This window comes from Lates calcarifer, linkage group LG23 (genome assembly GCF_001640805.2).
Source record: "Lates calcarifer isolate ASB-BC8 linkage group LG23, TLL_Latcal_v3, whole genome shotgun sequence".
In the NCBI taxonomy this organism is placed as follows: domain Eukaryota; kingdom Metazoa; phylum Chordata; class Actinopteri; family Centropomidae; genus Lates; species Lates calcarifer.
In genome coordinates, this window is record NC_066855.1 from 5,375,474 (window position 1) to 5,387,923 (window position 12,450).

At 41.6% G+C, this 12,450-nt stretch overlaps 1 protein-coding gene across 1 annotated transcript in view; it reads right to left on the reverse strand.

Moving 5' to 3' along the window:
- Positions 1-595: 595 nt before the first annotated feature.
- Positions 596-12,450, reverse strand: part of sdk2b (sidekick cell adhesion molecule 2b) — a 232,106-nt gene continuing 220,251 nt past the window's right edge. Inside the window, 2 exon segments of the mRNA XM_051066526.1 lie at positions 596-2,819; positions 8,502-8,631. Coding sequence (XP_050922483.1) covers positions 2,397-2,819; positions 8,502-8,631 — 553 coding nt within the window. The 3' untranslated portion in view covers positions 596-2,396.

Here is a 12,450-nt window from a genome sequence, read left to right on the forward strand (position 1 = left end):
TTTCTACTTAACACAAGAGGTTAACAGCAGTCCTGCTGTAGACTCCTACTAGGGTTTGATTTATTTAGAATATATTGTACGTGATCAGGCCAAATCACGGCTTAATTATCCTCCCCACAGTAACTGTGTTTACATTCTTTCATTTATTTTGCGATGTAGACCGATGCTGGAATATGCTCCTACTTACTACCTATTGTCATTACTGAAGAGGAGACTGCTGCTGTGCAATCACCATGTTTATGTTGTTTCATTCACTGTAATAGAGAGTGGTGATTGCAGAGAGCAGAAGGTTTACAGTGGAAACGGCTATGCTAGGTATGTGTTACTAAAAATGAAAAGACTGTGGTGTATGGTGGAGGACATGTAGCACTAGATTGTGGCAAAAGAGACTGCCTTTTGAGAGCTGTTGTCATGTGTAGATCTTGTGTATGTACTGAATGTAGATTTAGAAGTCACAGTAGATTTATGATTTGAATTTCTCCATCAGCAGCCGTCTTAATCCCATCTCTCCCTCCAATTTTCTTTACCCTCGCATTTACAGTCTTTCCCTTTTCCCGTCTCCCCTGAACAGTTTGCAGTCGAGCACCAGAAAAGCTAACATTGAAAAATAATTTATTTCAGAAATGTACTGTGATCATATATTCATTCAGATTCTGCATGATAAGCTTTAGTAGCGTACAATGAAATCACCCCACAGAGAAAAAAAAAAAAAGTAGCTGATTTTTTTTTTCCTTTTTTTGAACTATGGAAACTAGGAACACACCACTGAGTCTTCACTATAGCGTTTTGAGTTCGCCCGGCAGGCGGCTGGACCGTGCCAACCCTCTGTGGCGTTACTCCAGGCAGGTTTACAGTTGCTGCAGGACAATCTCTTCATAACCAGACACACAGTGAATGATCTGTAAAGCTTACGCACAAGAAGGTGTAATCTCTCGCGCACGCACACACACACACACACAGACACACACACGCATTACTGTTTGGGACAGTACAGCCACACCTGAATAGTACAGAGCGGGTTGATTACACAAAAGGGAAATTCAATTCAATGACATCATCTCTTGGCGCAGGCTCAGCGCTGCCCCGTGATAGTGATCAGTGACAGACAAGAGTTATACCAGCAGGGGAGGAAACAGGAAAAAAATCATCTTTCTTTCTTATCAGAATCACACTGTTAACATCTGAGCATGACCAGCAGCTATGCTCACATGTGGCAGTCCCAGACTACTTTAGACAGTTTTGACACTCTTGGTTTTCAAAGCATTTTCAGTAGACATGTGCAGAATGATGATGTGTGTATATGTGAGCCAGCAAAGGGTGAAAAAAAATATGGGTTGTGTATGCAAATTAATTCACAGCCCATATCTGTCAGATTTTAAAAGATGGCTCTTGTAGCACGAGGCCAGCCATTTTACGATGCCACAGTCAAGGGCACCGTAAACAGTTCAGTCGCAGTTGGTGCCAGATATCATAAATAAGTGTTTCTCTATCAAGGCATCTTTGATTCACTGTAACACACTCACAAAAAGACTTTAACACTTTCACTTTAACAGATATACACGCATTTCATATATCCGCAGGATCCTTCAGGCACAGCGCAGTTATTGACATTTGACCCGCCATGGCCAAATGTTGTCCGACTTTTCTATGTATTTGTGTGCTAAAGACCAAAGAGCTGTTCCTTTGGAAACACGTGATTATTTCTCCCATGTCCACTCAGGACTCTCCCAGCCAACACATTAAAATTAGTTCGATTTGGCATGAATTCCACATCCACGTCTGTCTTTTATCTCCTCCTTTTTTGTTTTTACATCCAGGCCATCCAAACAAATACTTGTCCTTTCGCTTCCACAATATGGCTCTGTCATATTGTTATATCAGTCTCCATCAATGCAGCATCTGCACAGATGTGATTTTGTCTTCTAGGTACATCTACTATATATATATATATATATATTTATATGCATGTGTTTTCAAAGATTCTTGTGACTTTGTACAGAATCAAAGAGATTACCATTTGAATGTGTTCCAAAAAAGTAACAAAAAGGGAGGAAATAAATGTAAGAAAATGTCATGCAAATAGTTCAAATAGCAAAATAAAAGTGGATAGATGTTGCAGAGAGTATTTTATCAACCGTTGAGAGAAACTAAAGTCTACACTGGCACACTTCCACACATTAGACAAAAAAAAAAAAAAAGTGCTCCAAAAAGTCTCATAGTGTTGTTCCGCATGTATCCAGGCTGAAAGAAAAATAATATGAAATAAGAGAAAAAGAAAAGGAAAGAAAGCGTAAATGATTTGATTGAGTTGACTGCATGTTATGCAATGCTATGCTCTCCTTCAACACAAGTTGGGAGGATATTTTCAGAAATTTCAATGTCCTTTTCAGCATTTTTCACACAAAGGAGGAGAAGCCAGCAATAGGGGCCCGCGAGCCTGGAGCTAGACTGCTGGGGGGCCTGTAGAGGGTGCTGTGCTGGCTGGGGGGGTTGGAGCTCTGCTGCGAAGGGGTGGGAGTCCGGCTACCTTTGGGCCTAAACAGGCTGCCCTGGCCCTGGGGCTGACCCTGGGCCTGCTGAGGCTGGGGGCTTGGTGAACTGAGCTGGGGTGGCAGGGGAGGTAGGGGAGGCAGCGGCGGCGGGGCGCAGTGATCTGGATCACCCGACTCAGACTCAGTGTAGCTGTACGCCTGCGCCCGGGATATGCCTTTCTGTTGGCGGCGCCAAGAGTTGTAGTAGGTGGGGTCGCTTATGTAGTGGTTGACAAAGGAGTGGGTCTTCTGTCGGTTGGGGTCCACCTCATACTCGCTGTCACTGCCCTGTGAGAGACAGCAGAAGAAGAAACATTTATTTATGGAGTTAGAATGGGAAGATTCTGCAGTGTTTCCATGGGGAGCAATTAGAGATGCTGAGGCTATAAATGTAAATGAACATGAAGTTATTGAATTATTCTGAGCAAAGTCATTGACTCACAATCATCCCTGTCTAAACAACACACACATGCACACACACACACATTTACAACACAGCACAAGTACACATGGACATCAAGAATGGTCAAAGATGGTCAAAGCATGATTACGGAAGGATGACTTGTTACTGAAACGTGCATTGAAAACGGACCATCAACACAAGATGGCAAAGGTCAATTTATCTTCATTTTAACCAGTCATATGTTCAGAATATAAGATCTCTGTATCCACACCTCGCCAGCAAAGACGGGGTTTGATGTTGTAAAGCACAGTTGTACCACATAAAACCTATAATGGTAATCTGAGGGAGAGGATTGGATGGGGGCTAGCAATAGGAACCGGTCACCTATACGGCTACAAACATTCAAAGCAGGCAGCCACAGGAACCTCACCAAATGCAGTGGAAGTGTATGTAGGCCACCTGTCCCATATGAAAACACCAGCGCCTCCTATGGGTGAACAAAACAATGGGTTTTATAGTACATCACCATAACAGAATGATTAAAATGGCCCAGTCATGATGATGATAATACCATAAATTCATATACATATATGTGTAGATCCTTCCGTGCCATTCTGTGTGAATGGTGTGAAAAGCTAAGAAAAGATGCAAAAGAAACAAAAGGTTGTGCACAGGAAACAGGATTTAATTTTAAGTGTTCACTGAGAAGGAAGAAGAGTTTGTCAGTTTGAATTCCTCTCAATCCATCTGTAAAGAAATAATAATAATCCTCAGCGCATTCTCGCCATTGACCCTCCACCTCGCTGCAGGCTGGGCTAGAAACGCTATTGTATTCACGTCAAGTAACATTCCATGTGTCAGACAAAAAGCAACATGATCGTTGGACACTTGGAGGGTGTTGTTCATGGTCATCTAATTGCAATAAAAGCAAGCTGCCAATTGGCCAGCTAGCCTGTGATTAATCACCTGGCTACAATGAACTAATTCACAGTCGACTTTGCCAAAATTATCGAAGGATGATTTCCCACAGAGGCAGCTTACAGTATGAATTAGGTTTCCAACAAAGGTCTATTCTTTTCAGAACAGTACACTGCGGAGATGACGCTGATAATTGCGACTGTTTTAAAGGCTCTTTGATCTCTCACCCTTTATATTAGCATGTTCCATCTTGTCATACAGAAACATGGCTCCTGGCACGCACTCGAAAAATACACTCCAGAGCACAGATCTTTTGCTGGATATTGCGCAGCACATATGTGATGCATATGGTGGTAGTCTCAGATTTCCCTCTGCCTCAACATAGTTCATGTCCCCTATGCCAAACCCCTATACAAAGGCTTTTCTCTTTTTTTTTTAAACATGTCAGCAGAGTTTATAAATGTCCAAACAGAAAATACTTGGGTTGAATTATGGAATAAAACAGTCCCGCTTTTTGATCCTCTTTGATTCTCAACAAAGGAAAGTGACCCGCCTTTTTCCTCAAATTAATCAAATGCAGACATTGTGCACAGCAGTGTTTTCTCTCAACATTCTGAAATCAATCACAATGATCATATTATCTTTTTTTAAAACTTTCTTTTACATTATTCCTTCTCTCCATAAGGAGAGGGGGTGAGATTAGTGGTTGTGTGTGTTTGTGTCCATTTGTAATATTGTTACCCAGTTGTAAACACTTGAGGCCAACCAGTGTTGAAAAGCATTCCAATCATGCCAGTGTGTTTAGCAACACAACAACACCATAACAAGATCCATTCACAGTTGACCAACAAGACATACTGAGCCACTTCAAGTGGTATTACCTCACTCTAAAAGAATTAACACCACATTGAGGGATGAACCACCACTCTGGTTGTGTGTGTGTATGTGTGACTGTGTGTGGTGTGGTAGTGGGAAAGAGTGAGTACAGACCAAGTGTTGACACAGAGAATTGCGTCCATACTCCTGCCTATCGCTGCTTGGCTGTAATGTGTGCGCAACAGATGTTCTGACTCATGGAAATGTACTACATACAAGTGTACACCACTCCAATCTGAGCTCTCTTGTTGCTCTTGATTCATCACCAGTCTTTAAGATATAACTCAAGGATCCAGCCGAGGAACCTTAAATAGAGACGCTTGAGAATTTGCCTCTGGGGCAGCACGGTAGGTGAAACAGCTCCTTACTTCAGCTCATTACAAGCTAATTACTAGAGCTGAATTCTGTGAAAGAAACAGACTCTAGGCATGAAATGCAGCATTGCACCTCAGCCTCAAGGGAACCACTGTCTTGTTTATGCATGGATATGTGTGAGACAGGCATATGCCAGCCTGCCTGTGTCAATTATTAAACATTTTTTCATCATTATAGTGTTAAATTAGGCAGAGACAGACAGATTAAGATATCGACCTAATTAACTGGTGAAACCTCTCGACAGCAGTTTATTTTATCATCAGCATAATAAAGTTGCCCTGTGTTCCTGTTTACAGTTGATAAAAACGTAGGAAGAAGAACAATGTGGGAGACAGAAATAGGAGAAAACATGACAATGGAGGTGTATCAAATGAGGGCCAAAATTACAATTTACCAGAGATAAATTGGTCATTATTAGCAAATAAGGCAGGTGTTCAGACAATCTATCTCAAAAAACTTTGACCTTTGACCTCAGCATATGCTGTCATCTTAGATGGTGTTTAAACTAGTCTTTTATTTCAGTTATGGCTACATTTGTTCCATTAAGCACCTCACAATCAACCAATTATAAAAACACTTTGTACATAACTTTGAATTGTACTTTCCTATGGTTTATATAATGGCACATGACTGAAACAACAGTCTGCTGGCCAGCAGGGTTCCCATCCCCCTGACTCCCAAATGCATACCCCAGTATCACAGAGTGGGTCAGTCCTTTGTCCTCTATTATGGATTATTTCAAAAAGGAGGGGGAGAAAAGGAGGGGCTGTCTATGTCACTCTCATTGATGAAGTGAACACAGCAGGGGTCCTCTGAGACAAAGACAATAACAGTGTATGTAGGGCTGAGGGGGGATTAAAAAGTCCAGAGACATTCACAGTACACATATTTTGCTTTTTTTTTTTTTTTTTTTAGCTATTTCTGTGTAGAAAAAACAAGAGTGGAGGAAAAGTAGGAATGGGAAGATTTGTTTTTGGCTGCATGATAAAATGTCTGCTGCATTAGGGCAGGGGTACAGGCCTCCTCATCCCCTCTCACAACTGTTACGCATGTTGATTCATCAGAAATATATTATAATCTAAAGGATTTGTGATTTTGTTCAGCATTAGTGCTGTCCCAGACTGATGGACTCACTTAAATGAATATAATGGAAGTATGTGAATTCTGTTTTCATCTCCTTTCGCCTGCCATTTCTGTCTCCATCACTGTCTGTTTTGTACACGTGCCTTATCACTGTTAAAAATAAAATCTAATTTTCATTTATACTGTGTTATGACATCATACCTCAGACTGGGCCAGTCAAAGCAAAGTGGTACGTTGTCACTAGAGACAATCCAAACATTACAGACAGTATTCTCAGTTGAGCCCCAGCCAAAAAAGCTACAGTAGCCCAGAGAGAGAGGGTGGAGAATGAGAGAGATAGAGAGAGAAGGAAAGCATGTGAGAGAAAGCAGACGTTCTCATTTCTCTCCCACGGAATGCCACTCTGCAGAGAGCAAGAGCATAACCTACAATCCATCTCTGACTCAGAGATGAGATCATCTGTCTTCGACTGGTTTCGGCATTAAGTGAAACACAAAGTCACTGCAACAGAGACAAATTTAGAAAATGAGAAGGCATATACACTAAAGGGAAAAAAGTCAATAGGCCTCTACCTGCAGGGGAGCAGAGCAGTAATGGTGGCATTGTTGCCTTGCCAAGTCAATGTTAGCTTCCTCCAAATCCCCTCTTGAGGAGGAGTACAATAGTCAACTTATACCTGCTGGTGGAGGCCCCGGGGATTAAAGGGGACAGACAGCACAATGTCATACTGATAGCTCAGAGTTATCCGCTCAATAAAACTTCAAAGAGCATTCCTGGATTTTTCCAAAGCGCCACTGGGGGCTGATATGGTGGCCTGTCAGGGGTATGGCAGTGGAGCCCTGGCCTAACAGGCAGGGCTCTGTGTGTTTCATCCCATCAAAGCTAACGTCAGCCTCCTTGGATGTGCAGTGTGGCAGCAGACAGGTGTCGTCAGGGGGTAGTTACAACGTTAGGGCCATGTTTGACAATACACAAGTGCGGACGGTAGATATGTCAGACTGGTGATGAAATGTCGAAATGCTTAATTTGGGGGGATGTTATCATTGCTGCGAAAGGTCCTGTCCATAGCGGTTCATTGTAGGAAGATTTTCATTTGATCTGGAAATGGGACTTAGGTCTCGATAAGATCAGGTGGGGAGAGATTTTTGGCTGCGGAATTCACACCAGGGACATATTTAGCCGAGAGACTTTTCCAAGATAATTTGGGAAATGCCTAAAGTAAAGAATTCCTAGATGAAAGAAAACATTGAAGGAAGTCTGAAAGCAAGGGAATTCAGGACTTCACATCCCACCCTGAGGCTTTCATCTGACTAGGACTGCAAGATGGTTCACCCAAGCCACAGACAGCTGGGGCAGGAGGTGACATAAACAAAAACAGAAACGACGTATATGCACATAGGGGAGGAAACAATTCAGATCAAAGCACGGGGGGTGGGATAAAGGAAAAACCCATACTGAAAAAAGACAAAACTCAGGAAATCAGAGACATGAGGGTGGGCGGCACACAGACTGATCAATGGAAAGATTGAGAGAGATAGAGAGTGAGGCACAATTTATCAGTTACACTCACTTAATGGGCAAAAGTAGTTTGGCTCAGCACATGACTCATAAGTCAGGCACTTTAGAAATAGCTGTTAGTCATCTATCAGTCCTGACAGTGTCTGTAGGAGTCTGCTCTAAAAATTTAAACAAGATTCAAAACCGATTTCTCTTTATTTACAATGCTAACGAGGCTTGACTCCACCACAGAAGAAGGGTGAAAAGCCAAAACAGTATCCTAGTTTAGAACAGATGATTTTTTACTGACTCTGACTCGTCCTTACTGAAAATTCAGTAGGAAAGTTGGATAGGCTGCCTGGATGGAGCAGCAGCTCTCAACCCATAACTAGCTCTAAAATAAATTTTGCACGGTGCATCTGCCCTGTCTTACATAACAAGTGCTGTGGCTGAGTGCAGTGGCCTGGATCTCAGGTGGATGTTTGCTGAGCAACATTCTCCACAGGTCACTGCCTGGTCTACAAACTGCTTTGCCACCAGTGAGCAGAGACATTAATCTCTCATCTCTGCATGTGCATTAATGTAGCTATATCTAGGTCAAATGCACTCAGGTGAATGACAGAGAGAGGAGACGTGGACAGTATGAACTGACACAACACACTGTACAGCTGACGATGTGAAGCAGAATTCCTGAGGAATTCAAGGAGAGGAACTGTGTGCACACAGACAAGAACAAACAGATAACAAATATGCACTTTATGCAGACAGATAGCAGACATTTTACATACAAGATAGAGTACAGAGTGTTGCTACTGCACCTGTGAGTCAGAGATTTCAGAGGGTTTTTCAGTCAGGCTGCTGCTCTCTGCGGGGATCAGGTCATTGTACTTTGTGCTGACATCTTCGTCGGAATAGTGAAGACTGCCTGGACTGGGCCTGGGAGGAGACCTGGGCACAGGATAGAGGTAAACTATCAGAATAATTCAGGTGGTTGTTGTTCTTAGAAAAAGAATTTTGTTCACCATTACACTGTTGTGACATTTCATGATAACCATACAAAATAAGTTCATTAAAAGGATAAGTCGGGCTCAGTTAATTAATTTGGTTTTAATTAGTTTGTGAGAGGCATGGTGGCAGCTGTCTCATGAATGGGCCCAATGCTGGTCGAACACATGTCGGGTAGGCATCATACATGTATCTGCACGGTCTCAAAGTGGTATTACTGAAAAATAAAAGTGACCCCATCACCATTTCAACCCTCTCACCCTCCATTTTTTTGTCTGTCAAGACAAACTTTGGCTTGTTTATACTGTTTGATCTCATAAACCCTCATGTTTCTTGCCACATTCTATTGTGTTGTATTGATGTTGTTCCTAAGTCTCAGTAATTACTTTTGGTGACTACAACGCTATCATAACTGACAGAAACAATGCCACAATTATGCAAATGTGACCTAAGTTGTCATTTGAATTCAGGAATGATATTAAAGCAGATCTTGATAAAAGCAAATTAAGCTCTGCAATGACTCCATGTCTCCTTCCTTTTCATCAATGTGAGGCACAACAGCACTTCCACGCTTCCTTTCAAGTTCACATGTATCACTGTCTGTGTGTGTAGGAGTGCAGCTTGATGAGAATCATGGGACACTCATGAGATAGCTGCCTACAGTCAGTCTCTCCTGGAATGAATAATTCCCCCTGATTCGGTCTTCACTGTGGGCTGTGGAATGTCAAACCACTAGGCCCTTGTGACTAAATTATAAACTGATCTCTTATGGCGCTCAGGGGGTCGTTACACAAATGGCAGCCTCAGGCTTTGCTCTGGCAAATGTTATCAGAGCCTACATGAATGATGGTGTGGATTAAGCTGTCAACGATATGCTGCAGTGATTAAATATGTCATTCAGGTGTGAGTTTAAAGAGTGTAAGTGATGGGACTGAGCAAAGGGAGGATCCTTGAAGCGAGTGTGAAGTGAGAATAGGGTTGAGGAGAGGTGTTGAGTGAAACTGAAAGCTAAAAGAAAGAAGGAATGAGGAAAAATGAGGGCAGAGAAAGACGAAATACTGGAAAAACAATTCCTAAAATGGTGCGCTCTTGTCAGGGTTTCTTTAAGTAAATATGAAAGGGAAAAAGAAAAAGCTCTCGGTGCCTAAGCTCCTCCATACTTTCCAGTGTCCCCGGTCCTGCTAAACAAACACCCATCTGTTTCTGCTGATTGGTGCTGGTTTGGCCGAGACAACTGGGACATACTGACTCCTGTTGACTTTCCAGGCCACAGTGTCGGCCGCCAGTCGCTGCCAGTGGAGCTGCTGCAGCACACACAGCCGCTTTACACGTCGAAACCACATTTGCATAAGTATTTTCCAAATAAATATATTTTGAAAGCATTTCAAAAATGCTGTGGGTAAATTCCAGCCGTTTTCACAAGGGGTGGTATTCTGAGTGTGGCGTAGACAAAATGGAAAACTCCACAGGGAAATCACAAAGCAAGCTGTAATTTAATTACCCTCGATGAGTTATATTAAACGAGATTAAAGTTAATTCACTTAACTTGAGTGGAGGAGTAGAACGTGTACAATAGAGAGGGTACTTATGTACAATGTACTACAGTTTTGCTAATTTTTATCTCTGAGTATGTGTATGTTTGAGGATGTTCAACAGAGCTGAAGAGTCTCTGTCTACGCAAACATATTATCTGACTCTGCTGATAAATTCCATTATGGGCACTCCTTTTCTGGTAAAGAATGGAAGACAGTGATGAGTGCTGCAGTACTCACTACACAAGTTACAAAGAGAAAATCTTTCCGCCTCTTTCTGTTATAGCTCAGTTTTAATGCATCATGGAAAACTCACATATCATAGAAATGGGCAATTACAGTGAACAACATAATCACTAACTATTCCATTTATCTGAACCGAACTGAACCAATTCATTTAAAAAAATACTTCACACTTATGGAAAGAATATGTATGGAAGATGCAGTACTACTGCAAATAATAAATATCAGATTTTTCATTTAAGAGTTGCAGGAGGTGTGGAGATGTCTTTGTAAACATCATTTATATACTGTATTTTGGTCATGTGAAATTTTAAAATCATATTGGAGTGGTGTTAAAAAGAGAAATATAATGTATTATTAATTTCTAAATATGTCTAATTAGGTGTAATCCGCCCTGAAGTTATGGATAAAAGGATGAATATTTACTTCACTCAACACTGAGAATAGTTTCTCTAAAATAATTATGGGAAACTGGAGGCAAAAGAGAAGACCAGTAAAATGGGAAGAAAAGTGGAGCAAATTGAAAGCATGGAGAAAATCATTTGTTGACTGTTTTGATACAAGATGGGCTATATAGCTGTGCTGCTTAAGGTGAAATCATGGAGGATGTGGATGAAATTAATGTGTAACAGTGCAAGCAGTTAGGTGTATGTGTATTAGTGGGATGGCTATTATATAGTTAAAACATGACATTGGGGTGGTGCATGCAGTAATATAAGAATTAATCAAGTACATTAATGATGATAAATATGACACAAGTCTGGGTTGAAGTTTTCCAGCTCCCTTCCGTAATCCTTTTCCCAACAAAACTTTACATGAGTGTAAATGTGATGTAACATTTCAAAAAATCCCCGCATACAATTCTTCTGAGCTGCAGTCCAACTCACAAAACATCACAACAAAGTCTTAATCACATCTCTGAGTTCCTATCTGTGCTTTCTCCCAAGAGGTCTCTCCACCGTAACCTTTAGCAACTCGAATTCGTCAGCACTTCTTTCGGCGAGGCCCCTTCTGCCACAGTCGAACAAAGAGCTGGAGCCAGTGTGAAGAAATGCTATTATGGGCCCACTGGGACATTATGATAAACTGCCTGTTTAAAAACGTTGGAGGAAGCTCAGCCCACTTTCACCCCTTCTCCTTGACTCTCATACACCGTCGCTGTCGAGTAAATTATTTATCAGCTCTCTCGCTTGCATAGAGAAGGGTCCACTTAATCCTCTCGCAGCAAAATTCAGTCAGCAGTATGTTTGGTAAGAAATGAGAACCAGGGGGTGAAATCAAATCTGCCCCCGGTCTTTACTCATTATCAGGCTCTCCTCTTGCTACAGTCGCCTGTAGGGACTCATTACCATGTCTGAAGTGTTCAAGAGCTTTGTCACTCAAGAGTGTTTAAAACCGTGTTAATCTACACTGAATTACTTCACCAAGACCTCCTTAAACCCCAAACTAGTGTGTCAAAGTAGGTTTCAAACTTCTGAAAGAGACTGATACAAAGCCACACAGGGATGATGCAGTTAATCCTTCCCTCTTTATCATAACAAGCAGTTAAAACATTGATCTCCTGGAGGAAGCTCAGCCCCAAAACACATTTGCACTCCTGTATGTGATTCCAAGCAGGAGCTTATGTGCTGTCAAGAGTGGATTTGGACATAAACCGTAGAACCACATACAACCTGACATGTGCAACAGATACCTCCAGTATATGTAAGTGTTACTATTCTACTAGTCTTAGCATTTATTTTACAGTGCAAAAAGGCATATTGACAGTTTAAGCAGTGACCGATTAAGTTGTCACTGCATCGACTTTCCTGTGACGCTGATTGAATTCACTGCCATGTATATTGGCCCTTGTGTTAAACTCTCAACAAATGATCTCCATACAGAGAAAATCCCCATCCAAAATCAACCATAAATGCCATTAGCTGTCTGACACAGCTCTGAATTAGACTGACTATGATGGGATTAAGAATACTGTTTGATTTCTGAT